Source organism: Triturus cristatus, chromosome 1_2 (assembly GCF_964204655.1).
Source record: "Triturus cristatus chromosome 1_2, aTriCri1.1, whole genome shotgun sequence".
NCBI classification, from domain to species: domain Eukaryota; kingdom Metazoa; phylum Chordata; class Amphibia; order Caudata; family Salamandridae; genus Triturus; species Triturus cristatus.
This window is the reverse complement of record NC_140580.1, coordinates 380,299,410-380,319,070: the sequence shown is the minus strand read 5'-3', so window position 1 is coordinate 380,319,070 and position 19,661 is coordinate 380,299,410. Positions and strand designations below refer to the sequence as shown.

The following is a 19,661-nucleotide window of genomic DNA, read 5'->3' as shown; positions in this document are numbered from 1 at the left end:
GTGGAGACAGAAAATGATTTAGATTCGATCAGTCTATGGTCCTTGTGAAGGATGCTCATGAGACAGAAAATAGCATTCATGGTTGCTGTCTGACTGCTTTATGCTTCACCTAAAACTGGAGAATGTTTTGATCAGTCTGCGGTTCTTTAGGAAGTTCTTTCACAGTTGTGTGCCTGCTACTTTCACTGATCAATCTCCAAATGTGGAACAGCGCTACTTTGGAATTATCAGCTTGCAGTCAGTGGTGGAGCGAAGATGGGCAACTGGTAGACATGGAAGAGATTGGATTGGCAGTTGGGAGTTTTGATTTAGTGGTTTTCCAGATTATGCATAGGACTTTGAAATTTATCAGGCCCTTTATAATAAGCCAAGCAAGTTGGGCTTGGACAGCTGATATATGATCATCCTTATTTAGACCATAAATGATGAGGATAGCATGGTTTTGAACTCACTGGAGTTTTACGATTGCATTGCTTAGCATATTTTGGTTAACAGCAGTGTGCCTATTACAAGTGCTTGGACTAGTATTTTGGAGTGATGGCCCGTTAGTAGGGGAAGATTTCTGCAAGAGAATGCAGAAAGAAATTGGTTGATTTGATAACCGCTCTGAATCTGTGTGTTGAAAGATAATTTGGAATGGAAGATTACTGCAAGATTTCGGACCACCTCTGCAGGGGGTGGAGGTTGGTCAAATTCGGAAGCCCAGATGTTCATCAGGTGTTTAATTGTCAGAAGACAGTGCAGTTCTTTTGGAGATGGAACTGGGTGTCATCAGCATAAATCTGGCAATGAAACCCATTCTTTTTTTTTTTTATTACAGGGGCTATTGACAACATGTAGAGGTTGAAGAGGAGGAGGGGACAGAGGTGAGCCTTATGGAACCCCACCGTTTAGAAGGAATATGCTACTTACCAGTATGCATCTGTTCTTGGCATGTAGAGCTGCAGATCTACACACTTTTGCATAGATCGCCATCTGGTGTTGGGCCCTGATGTTTGCAGTTTGTTTTTCCTCTTGGAAAGTCTTTGAAAGTCTCGAGGTTGGTGACTCCTCCTTTGGATCGTATTGCGCATGAGCTTCGGCTCCATCCTCAGATTGTTTTTCGCCAGCAGGGAAAGATGGAGCGTAGTAATAACAGTGAAGAAACCCATGTGTGTTGTATCTAAATAAGATAGACTGGAACAGATACAGGTAGCCGGAGAGGCGGGTGGGCGTGTGTAGATCTGCAGCTCTACATGCCAAGAACAGATGCATACTGGTAAGTAGCATATTCCGTTCGAGGCATATGAGCTGCAGATTACACAATTTTGCATAGATTATATAGCAGTTCCCAACCTTAGCGGCGACCACCGGTATCTGTTGCAGTGGTTTGAAATAGTGTTTTTAGTACAGCCTGGCCCACACTAGCTTGTTGCTTGGTTTGCACATCTACACAGTAGTGTTTGGTGAAAGTGTGCGGTGTTGACCATGTAGCTGCTTTGCAGATATCATCTAATGGGATGTTCCCTAGAAAAGCCATAGAAGCCCCTATCTTTCGTGTAGAATGGGTTTTAGGGGGAACGGATAGCGTTCGTTTTGCTTCGTGGTAGCAAATCTGGATGCATTTTACAATCCACCTAGCTATCCCCGATTTTGAGATGGGGTTGCCCTTGTGTGGTGGAGAGAAAGAGACAAACAGTTGTTTGGTCTTTCTGAAAGGTTGTGTTCTTTGGATATAGTAAAGTAAGGCTCGTTTGACATCTAGTGTGTGTAGAGCCCTTTCTGCAACAGTCTGAGGTTGCGAGAAAAATACCGGTAATTCTACAGATTGGTTTAGGTGAAAAGGGGAAATGACTTTAGGTAGGAATTTTGGGTTGGTACGGAGAATAACCTTGTTCTGGTGCATTTGAAGAAAACGTTCTTGTATGGTAAGTGCTTGTATCTCACTGACCCTTCTAAGGGAAGTGATGGCTACAAGGAAAGCTGTTTTCCATGTGAGAAATTGCAGTTCGCATTTATGCAAAGGTTCGAAGGGCGGCCCCATTAGCCTTGTGAGAACGATATTTAAGTTCCACACAGGTGAGGGTGGTACTCTGGGGGGAATTATTCTTTTTAGGCCTTCCATGAAGGCTTTAATGGCAGGTACTCTGAAAAGGGATAGGTGCTGCCTGTTTTGTAGGTAAGCTGCAATTGCTGCGAGGTGTAGCCGAATGGAGGTATATGCTAGATTACACCTTTGTAGGTGGAGTAAGTAGCATATGATGTGTTGTATAGACACGTCTAGAGGATTGATTGTGTTGTTATGGCAATAAACAACAAATCTTTTCCACTTGGCAGCATAGCAGGCTCTAGTGGCAGGGCGTCTAGCTTCTCTGATGACGTTCATACAGTCAGGGGGAAGGTTTAGGTATCCGAATTCTAGGATTTCTGGAGCCAGATCGCAAGGTTGAGCTGAGCTGGGTCCGGGTGCCTGATCTCTCCATGGTTCTGGGTTAGGAGGCATGGTGAGAGGTGTAGCTTTGGTGTGGTTCTACCGAGAGTTCCAGCAGCGTGGTGTACCACGGTTGTCTGGCCCATGTTGGAGCTACTAGGATCAGCGTGAGGGAATGCTGTTGTAGCTTTCGCACCACTAATGGAATTAGTGGGAGAGGTGGAAAAGCGTACGCAAATTTGCCTGACCAGTTCATCCGTATCGCATTTTCTTTGGACAATGGGTGTGGGTATCTGGCGGCGAAGCTTGGGCATTTTTTGTTTTCGTGGGTGGCGAATAGGTCTGTGTGTGGATGCCCCCACTTCTGAAAGAACGGGTGAAGAACCTGCGGGTGAAGTTCCCACTCGTGGATCTGTTGCGTCTGTCTGCTGAGCAGATCTGCCATGGTGTTTTGGACTCCTGGGACATGTTGGGCTAGGAGAAAGATTTTGTGTGGAATTGCCCATCTCCATATGCTCTGTGCTAGTTGAGAGCTGTGGAGTGTGTGTGCCGCCTTGTTTTTGAATGTAATACATGGCCGTCATGTTGTCTGTGCGAATGAGGACTGAGGACTGCCTTGCCTGAAATCTGTGCCTGAAAAGATTTTAGGGCTAGAGAGATTGCTAGTAACTCCAGATGGTTGATATGGAGTAACTTTTGTTGCGGCGTCCATGTGCCCTGCACTGTGAGGTGTAATAGATGAGCTCCCCAGCCGGAGAGCGATGCATCTGTTGTTAGTATTATTTGTGGAACCGGGTCCAGGAACGGTCGACCTTTGGAAAGGTTTGTGGTGTTCCACCACTGCAGAGAGCGATGGGTGCGACCGTCTACCAACACCAGATCTGTCAGTTGCCCCTGGGCCTGGTTCCATTGGCACGCTAAGCACTCGGAGTGGACGGATCTGGAGTCTTGCGTGGGGCACTATGAAAATGCAAGAGGCCATCATCCCTATCAGTTGCATAAACACTCTTGCTGGAAGGAAGTGTTGAAGTATGAATCTGTGTCGGAAAGCCTGAATGCTTGCAATCCGGCCGGATTGGGGTAGGCTATTGCTTTTGAGGTGTCTATGGTGGCACCGAGGTATTGTTTTATGTGGGATGGTGTTAGTTGGGACTTTTGATGGTTCACCGTGAAGCCTAGTTGGTGAAGTAGTTGGATTGTAGTGGCGGTGTGGTGTACACATTGGTTGTAGGACGTGGCTTTTATCAGCCAGTCGTCCAAGTATGGGAAGACGTGAATGTGCTGTCTTCTGAGGTGTGCCGCCACTACCGCTAGGCACTTGGTGAATACCCGTGGTGCTGTTGTGACTCCGAATGGGAGCACCTTGAACTGGTAGTGTTGCCCGTCCACTACAAATCTGAGGTACTTTCTGTGAGCATGGTGTACTGGAATGCGGAAGTATGCGTCTTTTAAGTCCAGTGTGGCGAGGAAGTCGTTCTGGGAGAGGAGCGGAAGCACCTGCTGAAGCGTTACCATGTGAAAATGGTCTGAATGTATGTATGTGTTTAGGGGCCGGAGATCTAGAATAGGTCGTAGAGTCTCGTCCCTTTTTGGTATTAGAAAATATAGGGAGTAGACCCCTAGATTTTGCTGATTGACGGGAACTTGTTCTATTACATGTTTTTGTAGGAGGGAGATTACCTCCTGTTTTAGTAATGTGGAATGTTCTTGTGACATTGGGCGTTGCCTGGGTGGAATGTTTGGTGGGGTAGATGTTAATTCCAGGCAGTATCCTGAATAATTTGAGTCACCCACTTGTCTGAGGTGATGGTCTCCCAGACATGAAGGAAATTTTGAAGTCTGCCCCCGACCGGAGTGGGATGGTCTGGAGGGAGCGGGGGGGGAAGTCATTGGGTAGGCGGTGTGGCAGAGCGGGCGGTATTTGTTTTGCCTCTGCCTTTATTATTATTTCCCCTATAGCCGCCTCTTTGATAACCCCTTGTGAAGGTGAACTGAGTGGGGGATTTGTAGGAAGTGGTCGCGCTATCTGAGGAGTAGCCTCTAGATGTACTCCGAAAGGAAGAGCGGCGAAAAGAGCGCCTAGGAGGGTGTGACTGCAGGGCTCCCATGGACTTCGCCGTATCGGTGTCTTTCTTCATTTTTTCGAGGGCCTCATCTACCTTTGGGCCGCATAGGTGTTCTTGGTCAAAGAGATGATTCAGGATGGAGGCTTGTACCTCTGGTTTAAAACCTGATATTCTTAGCCAAGCATGGCGACGGAGGAGGACGCTAGTATTAATGGCCTTGGAGGCTGTGTCTGCTGCATCTAAGGCACAGCGTATAGAGGTGTTAGTTATTGTCTTACCCTATTGAATTAATTAATTGGCCCTAGTTTTCTATCTTTCAGGGAGGTGGTGCATTATGGTTTCTAATTCATCATAATGTGCCCTATCGTATCTGGCCAATAGCGCTTGGGTGTTGGCGATACGCCATATATTGGCAGCCTGTGTCGCAGTGCGCTTTCCTGACACGTCCAGTAGCTTTGACTCTTTGTCAGGTGGTGGTGCTTCGCCTGATGCCTGGGAATTTGACCTTTTTCGTGTAGTGGAAACCACTAGGGAATCCAGTGGCGCTGGCCCTTTGATATAGGTAGGATCTGTGGGGGCAGCTTTGTACTTTTTCTCTATGTGTTGGTTAATGACCCTGGCCCTGACTGGGTCCTTAAAAACCTCTGGCGCATGTTTTACCACCCCCTTGAGCATAAGTAGTATGGAGGTAGACCTATGTGTGGTATCAAATGTGTCGAGGAGGAAATCCTCCTCCACTGGGTCAGTGTGTAACTCTACCCCATGATAGTGTGCCGCCCTTTGAAGTAGGTGGTGGAAACCTAATGAGTCTTCCAGTGGAGATGGCCTGGAAGGGTAAAGGTCATCTTGTGGGACGTCGGGAACATCTGGGTTATTGTAGTCGTCCCATGGGTCTGGGGATCCTGTAGGGGTGGGGTCTTGGGGCACATCCCCTGTATCGTGATATGGGTCCCCCTGATCATCATCGTCTGGAGACGGGGTCGGAGAGCGATGAGGTGGGGGTGGAGAAGGCGGAGGGGGCAGAGGTGGAGAGGGTGGATGAGGTGGAGGAGGTATTCTGAAAGGGGAGGTAGCAGAGTCCTTCCTCTTTGGAGGTGGAGCCGGTTTGTCCAAATGTCTCTTTTTGGAAGAGAGTGCCAAATGTCCAGTTTTTGGATCCCTGGTGAGAGTTTTTTTGTAAGGGATCCGGTGTAAATAGTTCCTGTGACAGTGTTTGGTCCGTCGGCGCCGAAGTCTTCGGGGCCGATGACTTTTTAGGCTTGTCCGTGCCAGTTTGCTTAACACTGGGTTTGGGAACCTCCGATTTCTTGGTCGGTGCCGAGGTGGGCTTCGGCTTGGAAGTGTCTGTGCCGAGGGCCTTATGGAGTTTGGTCGGTACCGAAGATGGCGTCGGTACGGAAGCGCTGGGTTTCGACCCCGAGGACTTCGGTGCGGAGCTCGGTGTCGAGGTAGAGGCCTGTTTCTTTTTCGGTGCCTAAGTGTGTTTCTCTGCACCGCTGGCAGGCTGGCTCGAGCCGCCGGAAGGCTTATTTGGCTTCTTCACCGGGCCCGAAGGTGGGGTGTGTGAAGCAGAGTCTCTGGTCTTGCCTAGGCCCGGAGGGGAAGGCGTGACCGAAGCCTTTTTGGGTGTTGGCGCGGGCGTGGGTGGGGGTATATTACTCACGACCCTCTGCACCAGAGTGATGTCCTCCACATCTGAGTCGTCGGCCTCGGAAGCACTGACGAGGTCCTCTTCGGTGCGCTGCTGTCCCGGATCTTCGATGTTCTCTCTGAAGATATCGACTGGAACGGAGGTCGAGGAGTGTGCCATGTTTCGTCTGGCTCTTCGGTCCCGAATAGTCTTTTTCGATCTGAAAGACTTACAGGCCGGACAGTCTCGAGCCTCGTGTTCAGGGGAGAGGCAGAGGTTGCACACCTCATGAAGATCGGTGTGGGGGAATTTGGACCCACATCGAGGGCACTTCTTGAATGGAGTTCTTTCCACCAGTCGGGACCGGAGCTTGGGTAGGCCCGAAGGCCACCGTCGATGACTGCAACCGAAGATTTGTCGATGAGAAGGTGCATTGATTGAGGAGATCGCGATCAAAACAATACCGCGAGGTGAGGTGAGGATTCCGCTTCGATCGTCGAACTGGAAATGTTCGGAACCGGAGCACGAAGATTACATCCAAGCCCGATGGCGGAAAAAACCAATCTGAGGATGGAGCCGAAGCCCATGCGCAATATGATCCAAAGGAGGAGTCACCGACCTCGTGACTTCCAAAGACTTTCCAAGAGGAAAAACAAACTGCAAACATCCGGGCCCAACACCAGATGGCGATCTATGCAAAAGTGTGTAATCTGCAGCTCATATGCCTCGAACTGCAAGTTTCCGGGTTGTATTATATATGTTGGGAGTTAAAACTGTTTTTTTTAATCACTAAACAGGAGTATCGTTCTGGACAGGAAATATACCTATTCGCTCTTACCCGACAGCTTTTATGTTTTTTAAATCACTGTACCAGTTGAAGGGCTTAAAATTATATTCTTGTCGATTACAGCCTTTATGCGTTTCTGCTCGATCTTGCTTTACTCTACTTTACCAAATAATGGGTTTATTCTAGCCCGGCTAAATCCCATCACTATCCTAAGAGGGACAACAGCCTATTCTACACCAAACTGGCTGCCACATGACACATGCAGGCAGGCAGGCAGGTACATGGGGAGTTAGCCCACTCTAAGAAATTCTGGTAGAATTGGCCACCCTATGCTTTCTAGGATAGGCAGCGCTAGGTAGGAGTACAATTATATCTTTTCATATAACCAATACAAAGATACAGTGGTTGAATTATTAATCTTTTTCCCCATTCTTGTAATGCTGTTAATGCTTTGTTTCCGTCTGTTAATCATTGCAGCGCATGTATTTCACACTAGAGTCCAATTGCTTCAATAAATATTTGAAATGCCAATTGGAGTACTTCTTGGGTCTCTCTTTGGGCATATCTGACTTAACAATGAAAGGGTAGATCGGTTTCCACAATTTCCTTTGGGGAATTAGAGTTGTCATGTTCTGAGGCTGCTGACACCATCACCAATGCACACGGTCGTATCCAGCTAGCAATGCTTGTGTGTTGGATATGCGCCAGAAGTTTGCTGCCTGAGGTGCGATTCTTTTCCCCGAAGCATCAAGAAGCTTAGATTCCTTATCTGGAGGTGGAACATCTCCTGTGGTTTGGGAGTTAGCCCATTTGCGTGCCGTAGACACTACTAGTGAGTCCAACAGTAATTATCCCCTAATGTACGCTGGGTCAGATGGTGCAGACTTATATTTTTGTCTACTATAGGGGTAATGATACGTGCCCTGACAGGATCACTAAAGATATCATCCACATGTCTGATCATACCCTTGAGCATCGATAAAGTGTGTGATGACTTGAGTAGTGCTAAGGGTCTGGAAAAAGAAATCCTCTTCGAGGGAATCTTTGTGGAGCTGCACCTCATTGTAATTGGCAGCCCTACCCAGCAATTCAATGTAACCTACACAGTCGTCTGGTGGAGAGGGTTTGGTAGGCCTGTGGGCGAGTTAATGTTGTAGTTGTCCCATTGGTCTGCAGGTATTGGCTGGGTATCGTTATCCCCATTGTCATCCCCATCATCCTGGTTGTCAGGTGTATGTGGTGAATGCTGAGGTGAAGTAGGTACAGGTATAGACTGTGGAGAAGGTGGAGATGAGATAGGAAGAGGAGGAGGGGAAGGGTTAGTACCGACAGTTCTCTTTTTCAAAGGAATGTGATATTCCTCTTCAGCATCATTCCTTCTCTTTAGAGTCACTTTGGTGGCGATATGGCCAGTTTTTGGATGAATGTACACCATCTTCTGATTCGGGTCCGGTTTATCGATCGGATCGTCGAAACTGTGTTTTTTTGGTGACTTCAGTGCTTATCATGTTTTCTGCGCCGAAGGTTTTGATCCCGATGGTTTAGGGGCTGGTGTTTTTGGATCCGAAGTATGTTTCGGTGCCGATGGTTGAGTTTCAGAGCCGGGCTTAGATTTCGATCCCGAAGGTTTCGGCTCGGTTCCCGTTTTGGGTTGAGGCTTTTCAGAGCCGGAAGGCTTTTTGGTAGGCTTTGGTGCCGAGCCCAAAGGCGGGGAGTCGGAAGCGTGATCTTGGGGCCGACCGGGGCCTGAAGGCGCAGGTTGGTCCTGAGCCTTCTTTTTGGGTTGAGGTGGATGTCGGGGCGAGGGAGTTTCTGTACTTGTTATCATCCTGATCGGAGCCGTACTCGGAAACGGAGATCGGTTCCTGCTCTTCTTCGGCACCAATAGCATCCTCAGCTTCTTCATCAGATCCGAAGAGGTCCGGAATGGAGGCTGTGCGTTGACTTTGCATGTCGCAACGTTGACCCCGACGGTCGCGAAGTGTCTACTTGGAGTGGAACGCGTTGCACGCGTCGCAGTCCTGTTCTCTGTGCTCAGGGGACAAGCACAGGTTACACACTCCCTGTGGGGCGGTGCACGGGTATTATGCGTGGCACCGAGGGTAGAATTTAAAGGGAGTTCGTTCCATCGACCGCTTGTGGAACCGAAGTGGGTAGTCCTGACGGCCCACTATGAACTTTCCTGAATCGAAAGTGAGTTTTAAACAGAAAATCCGACACGCGAAGAATAGTATAGGCGATCGGAAACAATACCCTCATAGTTGTGTGTCTTGCGCGCCGGGGGAGATTGAAGAAGCGGTGTCGAACCGAGGCGCAGCGAGTAACATGCGAACCCGATGGCGGAAAAAAGCAATCTATCAATGGAGACGATGCCCATGCGCACTATCACTGAAAGGTGGAGTCACCTACCCCGCGACTGGAAAGACTTCTTCGAAGAAAAACAAAGTGCAAGCATCCGGACCCAACACTAGATGGCGATCTATGCATAGCATATGATCTACAGCTCAAACGCATCGGAAAAAAAAAAATTATATATATATATATATATATATATATATATATATATATATATATATATAAAAATAAATAATTCATTTCTTATATGTATGCATACATATAGTAAATAAAGTGCTAATTTCATTTAAAAAAAAATACAAATAAATAACTTACCTGAATACTTAAGTCCTGCATTTTAAGGTACCAACAAACGGCCTACATGGTGCTTACCTACGTTTTAAAGAATGTGTAGTAAAGGTGCTAAGTGGTAAATGATGTGCTGTAAAGGTGACCTATGCATTGCTCTATGCGTTTCAAAATTTTATATTGAAGAACAATCTCCCTATACACACATCTCACACTCTTAGTCCATCTGAACCTATGCCTGTGTTCTCCTGCAAATTGCTTGCTTCCAAAGATACTTCTGTGGTGGAAGACCCTTTTCTGTTTTGACCCCTTCACCAGCTTCATGAAATATCGCTGGAGGCAAAACCTTCCTTCAAAACTAGCCTGTTCTACACGTGCTATGCATATTGAGGCATCCTCTACCTACTACTACATAGGGCTGTTTACAAGTGGATTTGTCCTGTCCAGGCATCTTAAGGATCAATGGCAGTCAATGGGGAAAAACACATAATGGAACGGAGGACCAGATGCAGCCTTGGATGGACAAGAGGAGACCTGCCATAAAACATACATGAACACAATAAAAGCAAGCACTAATAAGAATAAGGCCAAGTGCAGTGTCTATACCCTGCAGTAGCCAGTGCTTCAACCATGAATGAAAAAGATCATTTTGAAGGAAGCTGAGAATTAATATTTGTGTTGATACAGATTTTACTGTCAGCAAGTGCACCACTTGCAGTCTGAATTGCAGTCTGAAATGGAACTGCAAACTAACTAATAATTTCTCCAATGGTCAGAAAGTGCCTTCATGAAGCTATCCTGAAAGATATACATTAATTCCCTTCTCAAATTTAAGTGATTTGAGAAAATAGTGTCCCATCATCTTACCTGGATGTAGCCAACGTTTCCTTCACTGTTGCCCAACCCACCAAGGATCATGGGGTATCGCGGGTCAAAGTTCACCACAAATTCACAAGGGACACTCTCAAGCTCAAGGCGAAGATACATTCCTGGCCGGAAGCCCTCATACTGAACTCTGATGTCATCTTCTTGGTCTTCAAACTCAGCGCGATTCAGCTGTATGGGTTACAAAGCAAAAATATGTTCAGGAGACAAGTGGTCAATTACTTCAATGTAAAGCAGGGTTGCTGTCCACCTGCCGATTCCGGCATGGGCGTCATTGTTTGGGCCCATTCCACCTTATATGTGTTATGAGCAAAAGGATCTTCCATCTCTCCACCCAAAGAAGTGCATCTTTCAAGATTCATATTTACCACATGAAGAGAAAACGTTTCAAAGTTAAATCATGGATGAATCTGCTATGTGGGTTATATATTTATATGCAGATTAAGATAACAAAAAGGACAGAACAAATATGACAGACAAGCACATTTTCTCTGACATGGACAAAGCAGTCTGCAATCTTCAAAACACTGTTCCGTTTTTGTAATGATCGACATATGCATGAAAGATTTAACAGAGCACATTTTCACAAAGAAAATAATGCAGCCGACTGCGTCTGTACAGTTAACTTCAGAGATGTGTATGGCACTTCTAGTCAAGATGCACTATTGAGCACTTAAAGACAAGAAGGCACGTTATCGAAGCTCTGCTCAGACTTCAAACCCTCCACTCACCTCGGCCTGCTTCTGCATCTCCCCCTTCAGGTCATCAAAATAGGTGGCATCTCCATCATCATACTCTGCGTCAAAACGCTCCTTGAGCTTGCGTTTCTTATCTAGCCGCTTCTTTTTCTTGTCCTCTTCCTCTGGAGCTGCACTGGGATCACCGCTTTCCTCTTTTTCCTCCTCTTCCTCGCTTACCATCTGCACATAAGAAAAATTAAAAGAACTGTCGCTAGACATCTGGTGTAATGCTCTGTTTTTCAACTGAATGAATATGGCAAAGCAACTGGCACAGAAGGCAATGCTTCAACGAGTGAGGATCTGTGGGGAAATCTGCACACCTTCTGTTTTTCAGTCCTATGGTTTCAAGAAAGCCCTGTGTAAGAAGCTGGCTCTTTATATAGTATACCAAAAGAACAAGTTACTTACCTTCGGTAACGATATATCTGTAAGAGACATAGATTAGTTATAGATTCCTTACCTTAGAATTACCCGCAGGCGTCAGACTGGATCCGGAGAATTTTTCTTAAGCAGTACCCCTGCGCATCGGTAGGTGCAGTCGGTCAACTCCGCGTTTGTCGCTGGTGTTGTGATCGACAGAATGACGTTGCGGTATCTACTTAGACGCCACCCCTGCGCACTGACATCAGTTCTCTACACGACATTCCACGCCAGAAGCGCAGAGCCATGCAAGACACTGACCACTGGTGCACAATACTAGGGTCCTGAAAGGGAGTCCCTTGCACTAGAAGTCAGTTCACAGAACAAGGAGGATGGGTGGGGTGGTAAGGAATCTATAACTAATATATGTCTCTTACAGATATATCGTTACCGAATGTAAGTAAATTGTTTATTTGAAAGAAACTTTTAGTTATTGATTCCTTACCTTAGAATAGCTACCCCAGCAATACCAACCTCAGAGGTGGGTCTGCGAACCAAGTTCACACCAGTTAGTCCTGGAGAACTGAACAGCCAAAGGAGCCGTCTCTTCGGACTTGGCTATCCAGGCAGTAATGTTTAGTGAACGTGAGCAATGATGCCCACGTGGTCGCCTGGCAGAGGTCACCGAGGGGGATTCCACGTCCCAAAGCAGTAGTTGCTGCCGTCGCCCTGGTGGAATGGGCACACAACCCTACTAGTGGCTCCTTTATCGCCAAGGAAGAACAGATTTTAATGCAAAGAACGACCCATCAAGAGATGATTCGTTTTTCCACGGCCTGACCTTTCTTGGCGCCCACATAGCCAACAAAGAGCGGGTCATCCACCCGGAATTGTTTTGTGTGATCCAGATAAAATGAAAGTGCATGTTTTGGATCCAGACAGTGGAGCCTCTTCTCCTCTTCAGAAGAATGCTGGGGCAGGAAGAAGGTGGGCAAAGTGATGGTCTGTCCTATGAGCAAAGAGGTAACCACTTTGGGAAGAAAAGAAGGTCTAGTTCGAAGGACAACCTTGTCCGGATGAACAGCAAGGAAAGGAGGCGTAGAAGAAACAGCCTGAAGCTCACTCACCCTGGGAGCAGAGGTGATGGCAACCAGAAAAGCAGTCTTTAAGGTCAAGGGTCTGAGAGAACAATTACGTAGTGGCTCAAAAGGAGCACACATAAGGTAAGTTAAGACCAGATTCAAGTCCCACTGGGGCATTACAAAAAGAATAGGAGGAAAGAGATGAGTAATGCCCTTAAGAAATCTATTTACAATAGGGGACTTGACAAGAGAAGGTTGATCAGGAAGGCGAAGAAAGGTCGAAATGGCTGAAAGATAGCCTTTAAGAGTGCCGAAAGCAGAGCCCAGCTGGGCCAAAGAAAGAACGAAGAGGAGAACCTCTGAAAGAGGGGCAGAAAGGCGATCCACAGCCTTTGCTGTGCACCATGCCAGAAATGTGTTCCATCTACAGACGTATACCGTTTTAGGGGAGGGTGCCTGGCTGCCAAGATGACATTACAGACTTCGTGAGGAAGGTTAATAGCTGTCAACTGTCACCGCTCAATATCCACGCAAGGAGGTGGAGGTTGGACAGTGTCCTGTTGCTGCAACAGAAGATCCTCCCGAAGAGGCAGTCGGATTGGAGGATCGATAGCCATACTCAAGAGCTCGGGATAGCAGACTCTTCGAGCCCAATCCAGAGCCACCAGAATGACTTGGGACCAGTCGCTCTTGATCTTCTTAAGCACTCTGGGCAGAAGTGGTATAGGCGGAAAGGCGTATAGAAGACCGCAATTCCACTCGCGACAAAAAGCGTCACTGAGCGAGTGCCGCCTAGGGAATTCCAATGCGCAGAACTGCTGACATTGCACGTTCTCTTCGGTGGCGAACAGATCTTACCAAGGCTCTCCCCACTCCTGAAAGAGACCTTACACCACCTCCGAGCGAAGACGCTATTAGTGATAAAGAATGCACAGGTGGCTGAGTTCGTCTGCCCTAGCGTTCAGGGAACCTGCCAGGCGTTGAACCACCAGGGACATGCCCTGATGTTCCAGCCACGTCCAGAGGCGGAGAGCCTCTTGACATAGGGTCCACGACCCCACCCTGCCCTGTTTGTTGCAGTACCAAATGGCGGTGGTGTTGTCCGTGAACACCTGCACCACTCTTCCCTTGACAGAAGGAAGGAATATTTTCAGTGCAAGACGGATCGCCCGGAGCTCCAGCAGGTTGATGTGGAGCCCGTACTCTGCCGGAGACCAGAGGCCACCGATCTTCGCCTCCCTCATGTGGCCGCCCCACCCCAGAAGTGACAAATCTGTCACCACCGTGAAGTCTGGTTGAGGAAGAAAGAGGGATCTGCCACTGACCCAATCCTGGTCCTTTAGTTACCCCTGCAATTGGTGTGCAGTGCCCTCCGAGATCTGGACGACATCGGAAAGATTCCCCTGAGGCTGCGACCACTAGAACTTCAGGTCCCACTGCAGAGCCCACATATGCCACCTGGCATGATCCACCAGCCGGATGAAGGAGGCCATGAGGCTCAGCAGCCTCAGAGTCATTCTTACCGAAATCCGGGATAAGAGGCTAAAACATCAGTATCATAGCCCGGTTATCCCGGACTCGCTCGTCGGGAAGATAAGCTCGAAACTGCGCTGTATCCAGAACTGTTCCGATGAAAAGGAGCTTCCGAGAGGGAGTCAGGTGTGACTTCGACACGTTGATGGTGAACCCCAGCAAATGCAGGAGGTCCGCCGTAGCCTGAAGGTGCTAGACGACAGCCTGGGGTGAACACGCCTTTAACAGCCAGTCGTCGAGCTAGGGGAAGATTGGAACCCCCGATCTGTGCAGATGAGCTGCGACCACCACCATCACTTTTGTGAACACCTGAGGGGCGCTGGTAACGCTGAAGGGAAGTACGGTAAACTGAACATGCTCGTGGCTTACCATGAACCGCAGGTAACGCCTGTGGGCTGGCAGGACGGGGATGTGGAAAAAAGCATCCGGAAAGTCCAACGCTACCATCCAGGGTCGAGGGCAGACAGGACCTGAGCTAATGTCAACATTTTGAACTTCTCCTTCCGGAAGAAGCGGTTGACATCCCAGAGATCCAAGATAGGAGGCACGCCTTTGTCCTTCTTGGGCACCAGAAAGTAGTTGGGAGTAACAACCGGTAAGGACGACGGTGGCAGCTAGTCCCGACCCCGCTTGGCGCCATCACTGCAGAAGAAATAACTATCTTGCTGTGTATTTTGTATAGTCAATAAGAGGAAACGTTTAAAAAAAATCTTTTTACCTTGTAATTGTTATGGTGAATTTGTTGTAGGGACCTCCTGATGCCAGATATTTAGTATCACACTGTCAAAAATTACATTCACGCACGCACAAAGGGATTAGATGCCGCTCTAAAGTTCAAACAGTGCTTACTCGCCTGGTCCGACCCAGCAGCCAATCACGGGTGCGGAGGGCGGGACAGTGACAGGCCCACACAGGAAGGCGAGCAGTTAGCGCTCTAGCTTCCATTTACTCGAGGGCTATTTAGGCTGCGAGGAGGCTCCAAATTTTGCGGTAAGGACGACTGTGGCAGCTAGTCCCGACCCCGCTTGGCGCCATCACTGCAGAAGAAATAACTATCTTGCTGTGTATTTTGTATAGTCAATAAGAGGAAACGTTTAAAAAAAATCTTTTTACCTTGTAATTGTTATGGTGAATTTGTTGTAGGGACCTCCTGATGCCAGATATTTAGTATCACACTGTCAAAAACTACATTCACGCACGCACAAAGGGATTAGATGCCGCTCTAAAGTTCAAACAGTGCTTACTCGCCCGGTCCGACCCAGCAGCCAATCACGGGTGCGGAGGGCGGGACAGTGACAGGCCCACACAGGAAGACGAGCGGTTAGCGCTCTAGCTTCCATTTACTCGAGGGCTATTTAGCCACTCGTCGCCTCGAGCGCGCAGCGTTTGCGCGCAGTGTGGCTCCTGATCCTGCGCCTAAGACGAGCCTAAGACGAGCCAAAGACCAGCCCGTCTGCGCCCGTCCGCGACTGGACGGGGCCAGGGCCAGAGGGCTATGGAGAAACGTATAGACATCACAGAAACTCCGCCCGGTAACCGGAGAACATATACCTCACAGGTATTGGTGGAACTGCGTAACCACCTCCCGATGATCTGTAATGAAACTAGGGGAATCACTTTGGAAGGCCCGTTTACCTGTCAGGTATGTCATACACAATTTCATCTCTGTGGGAGGAAAGAAACCAATTGAGTGACCCTGTTGGCTTGCACTCTAAAGTGCAAAAAACTATCCAGATGATTCATACAATGGATAGTTTCCCCCTGGGGAGTAAAAATCTGCTCTGTAATATTCGCTCACTAGCGAAACATGCCATCCAGGTATGGGACCTCATATCTACTGAGAAACCCGACCTTTGTTTCTTAACAGAAACATGGCTTAAGCCTTATTCAGTCCCAGCCGTTACATTGGGTATTCCGTTGGGATATAAAATAGTCAGGCTAGACCGTCCCAATAAAATAGGAGGGGGAGTGGCGATTGTTCATATGGAGGAATTGAACATCATAATCCTCGAGGAAATATGTACACCCAAGATGGAATTATTAATTTTCAAAATTAATTCAATACCCAGGGAACAAAGGAAGGGAGTACTGGTATATCGTCCACCAGGCCAGAGTGGGAACTTCTCTGTTCCACTCATAGAGGCCTTAGCACCGTATGTACAAGAAAACCAGGACTTCCTCTTGGTGGGGGATTTTAATGTCCATAGTGAGTCAGAGAAATGTATAGAGGCACAAACTCTTCTAATGGATCTGGACTCTCTGGGACTTAAAAAGATTAATTATGGGCCCACTCATGAGGCAGGCCATACTTTGGACTTAGTTCTGTCTAACTCATCCTCCATCAAATGCATGACACCTACACAGGTAGAGTGGACAGATCATTTTATTTTAAAATTTTATACTGCCTCCACGTATAAGCCACAAATACAGATCACCTTGGCTAGTAAGAGGAGACCTTGGCATAAACTCACCATGGAAACCTTTAGAGAGAAGTATAAAACCTCCCTGTCTGAGAATTCCACAGAGGACGTAACAACTGCTCTTAACAGGTTTGAGGAGACGGTTAGAGTAGTAACCAACGCCATTATCCCGCAGAAAGTATATAAACCTCGCCCGGCAAATAGGCAAGAAGTTTGGTTCTCTGAGGATTTAAGATCTTTGAAACAAAAAACCAGAAAACTGGAAAAGTTATGGAGGCAATCCCAGAGACCTGAAGATAAAGAACAGCATAAAACTTCTCTTAAGATATATCATAAGGCCATCAGAACGGCCCGTAAAAATCATATTGCAGCGCAACTAACAGCGGCTGGGAAAGACTCTAGAGTATTGTACAATATTTTACAAACTTTTACCAAGCTAGTAGCTTGTGAGACTGCAGAGGTTACATCCCAGGATCTTTGTGATGAGATCTCTCTATTTTTCATGAAGAGGATAGATGGGATCTATGACAGGATTATGGTTTCAAATACAATTGCTGCAGGAGAAAATAATATTCCTCAGAATATTATACGGCAAGCACAACCTACTCAGTGCCTTACAAATTTTCCCTCTATTTCCTTAGAAGAGGTAATCTCATTGATTACTCAAATTAAGAGTGGTAGCCCCTTAGACTCCATCCCGGCACGCATTATGCCTTTGTTGGCAGATGTCTTAGGACCAGAAATTCTGAATTTGGTCAACATCTCCCTTAGTACAGGGAAGGTTCCCTTAGATTGGAAAAGGGCGTTGGTAAGACCACTGAGGGAAAACACGGCCATCCCATGGACGGAACTGTCTAATCTAAGACCTATTTCGCTTCTCCCCTTTTTGGGTAAAATAATTGAGAAATTTGTAAATAGGCACCTGTCAAATTACATCGAAATGACAGGTGGGCTAGACTCCTCCCAGTCAGGTTTTAGGCCAAGACACAGTACTGAGACCACCTTGTTGTCAGTCGCGGACGATCTACACATGTTCCAGGATAAAGGCTACTCTGTTATCCTGGTTCTGTTGGATCTGTCCGCGGCGTTTGACACGGTGTCACACAACATCATGGCCACCAGGCTAGTTAACATCGGCCTGAAAGACACGGCTTTAGCCTGGCTGAGGAGTTTCCTAACAGACCGTACCCAAAGGGTCACATTGGGGATATATCGGTCAGAGGAGGGGGGGATCTCTTAGGGGGTGCCACAGGGCTCCTGTTTGAGCCCAACTCTCTTTAACATCTACGTGGCCCCCCTAGCTGACATCATGAGATCCCATGGCTTTATTCCCATGTCATATGCTGTTGACACCCAACTCCTCTTTCCCTTTAAAATCCTCACTGTTGAGGTTAGGAATGCCTTTGCCCAGGGGATGAAAGCAGTGGCTCACTGGATGACATCTAACTTCCTGCAATGTAATGTTGCAAAGACAGAAGTGATGCTGTTCGGGGAGGCCAAACTCCTGTGGACTCCTGACTGGTGGCCTCAAGACCTTGGCCCAGTTCCTGAGCCCAGGCAGGTAGTGAAAAATCTAGGAGTCCGACTGGACCAGAAGCTTTCCCTAAAACATCACGGAAACCAAGTGGTGGGCTTTTGTTTCCACATTATTGCCTTGCTGCGGAAAGTGTTCCCTTTGCTGCCAGACTCTACTAGAAAAACCTTGGTACAGGCTCTAGTACTAAGTCGTTTAGACTATTGCAATGGACTACTATTGGCGGCAAATGAAGGAGTAACTTCTAGACTCCAGGTGGTCCAGAACACCGCTGCTCGCCTTGTTCTAAATCGGCCCCCTCGTACTCCCTCCAAACCTCTTCTTAACAAGCTTCATTGGCTATCTATCAAACAGAGGGTGAAGTTTAAAATCTGTTGTGTTATACACAAATGCCTGCATGGGAGAGGCCCTATTTATTTGTCTAACAAATTCTCCCCCTATGTACCCATGCGCTCTCTGAGATCCAGTGAGCAGGCTCTGTTATGTGTACCCAGAGTAAAAAAAGCAAGACAGGGAGACAGAGCCCTATCAGTTGCTGGTCCAATTCTATGGAATAGCCTCCCAATATTCTTGAGGCTATGTGATGGTCACCTCCCTTTCAGGAAACAATTAAAAACCTTCCTTTTTCAAAACTAACACGATATACTGCTTGGATCCTCTTTTCTCCTTTTGCATTATGGCCGACCAAAGGCGTGGAGATACTCCTTTGGGAGTAGAGTCCAGCGCGGTACAAACCCACAAATAAATAAATAAACCACGTCCTACTTCTGGGACAGGGACTTGCTCATTAGCTCCCTTGGCCAGAGAGCTATACCTTCCTGACGGAGAAGGACCAAGTGATCCTCCGACATGTGATGGAGTGTTGGTGGAATAGAGGGAGGGGTAGTCTCGAAGGGGAGGGAGTAGCCCCTTGGGACTATCTGTAAAACCCACCTGTCCGACTTGATGTTGTGCCAGTGGGGGAGGTGATGGTGGATCCTGCAGCCCACTGGCAACTGGTGGCCCTGAAATGTCGGACGAGGAAGGCTTAGATGCTGCTGCAGAGGGGGCACTGGTGGACTGGTCTGTCCACTGGCCCCCAGACCCACGGCGTTGGGTCCCATGTCCCAGGCCGCACAGAGACTGGGTAGCTTGCTCCGGCCTGTGGCCTTGGGTGGAACGTGGTGGGCACCCCTTCCGTAGCCACTAAAGGGGCGAAAGGCAGACTCCACAGGGTGAGAGGGGGCAAAGAGGCCCACTGATCTGGCCGTAGCTCTAGAATCCTTAAAGCACTCGAGTGTATGGTCTGTCTTGTCGGCAAACAAATGACGGCCATCAAAGGGCATGTCCAAGGGAGTAGATTGGACATCCCCAGAAAAGCTAGTGGATCTCAGCCAGGTGTAGCGTATATGGGGTACTGATGTAGAAATTGTTCTACCCAGCGAGTCGGCAGTGTCCAGCCCACAATAGACTTTGCTGCATCTTTTCCCTTTGCAACTGCACAGGAGTGTGTGACCCGGGCCTCCTCCGGACACTGCAACAGCACCTGCGCAACCGTACCCCACACAGAGTGGGTGTAACGGCCCAAGAGA

At 47.8% G+C, this 19,661-nt stretch overlaps 1 protein-coding gene across 1 annotated transcript in view; it reads right to left on the bottom strand.

The window, feature by feature from the left end:
* The window catches only part of BMS1 (BMS1 ribosome biogenesis factor), a 138,185-nt gene that overhangs the window by 40,294 nt on the left and 78,230 nt on the right, over positions 1–19,661 (bottom strand). Inside the window, exons 15-16 of the mRNA XM_085605114.1 lie at positions 11,153–11,341; positions 10,404–10,592 (exon numbers count right to left, since the gene is read on the bottom strand). Coding sequence (XP_085461240.1) covers positions 10,404–10,592; positions 11,153–11,341 — 378 coding nt within the window. The remainder of the gene's footprint in view (positions 1–10,403; positions 10,593–11,152; positions 11,342–19,661) is intronic.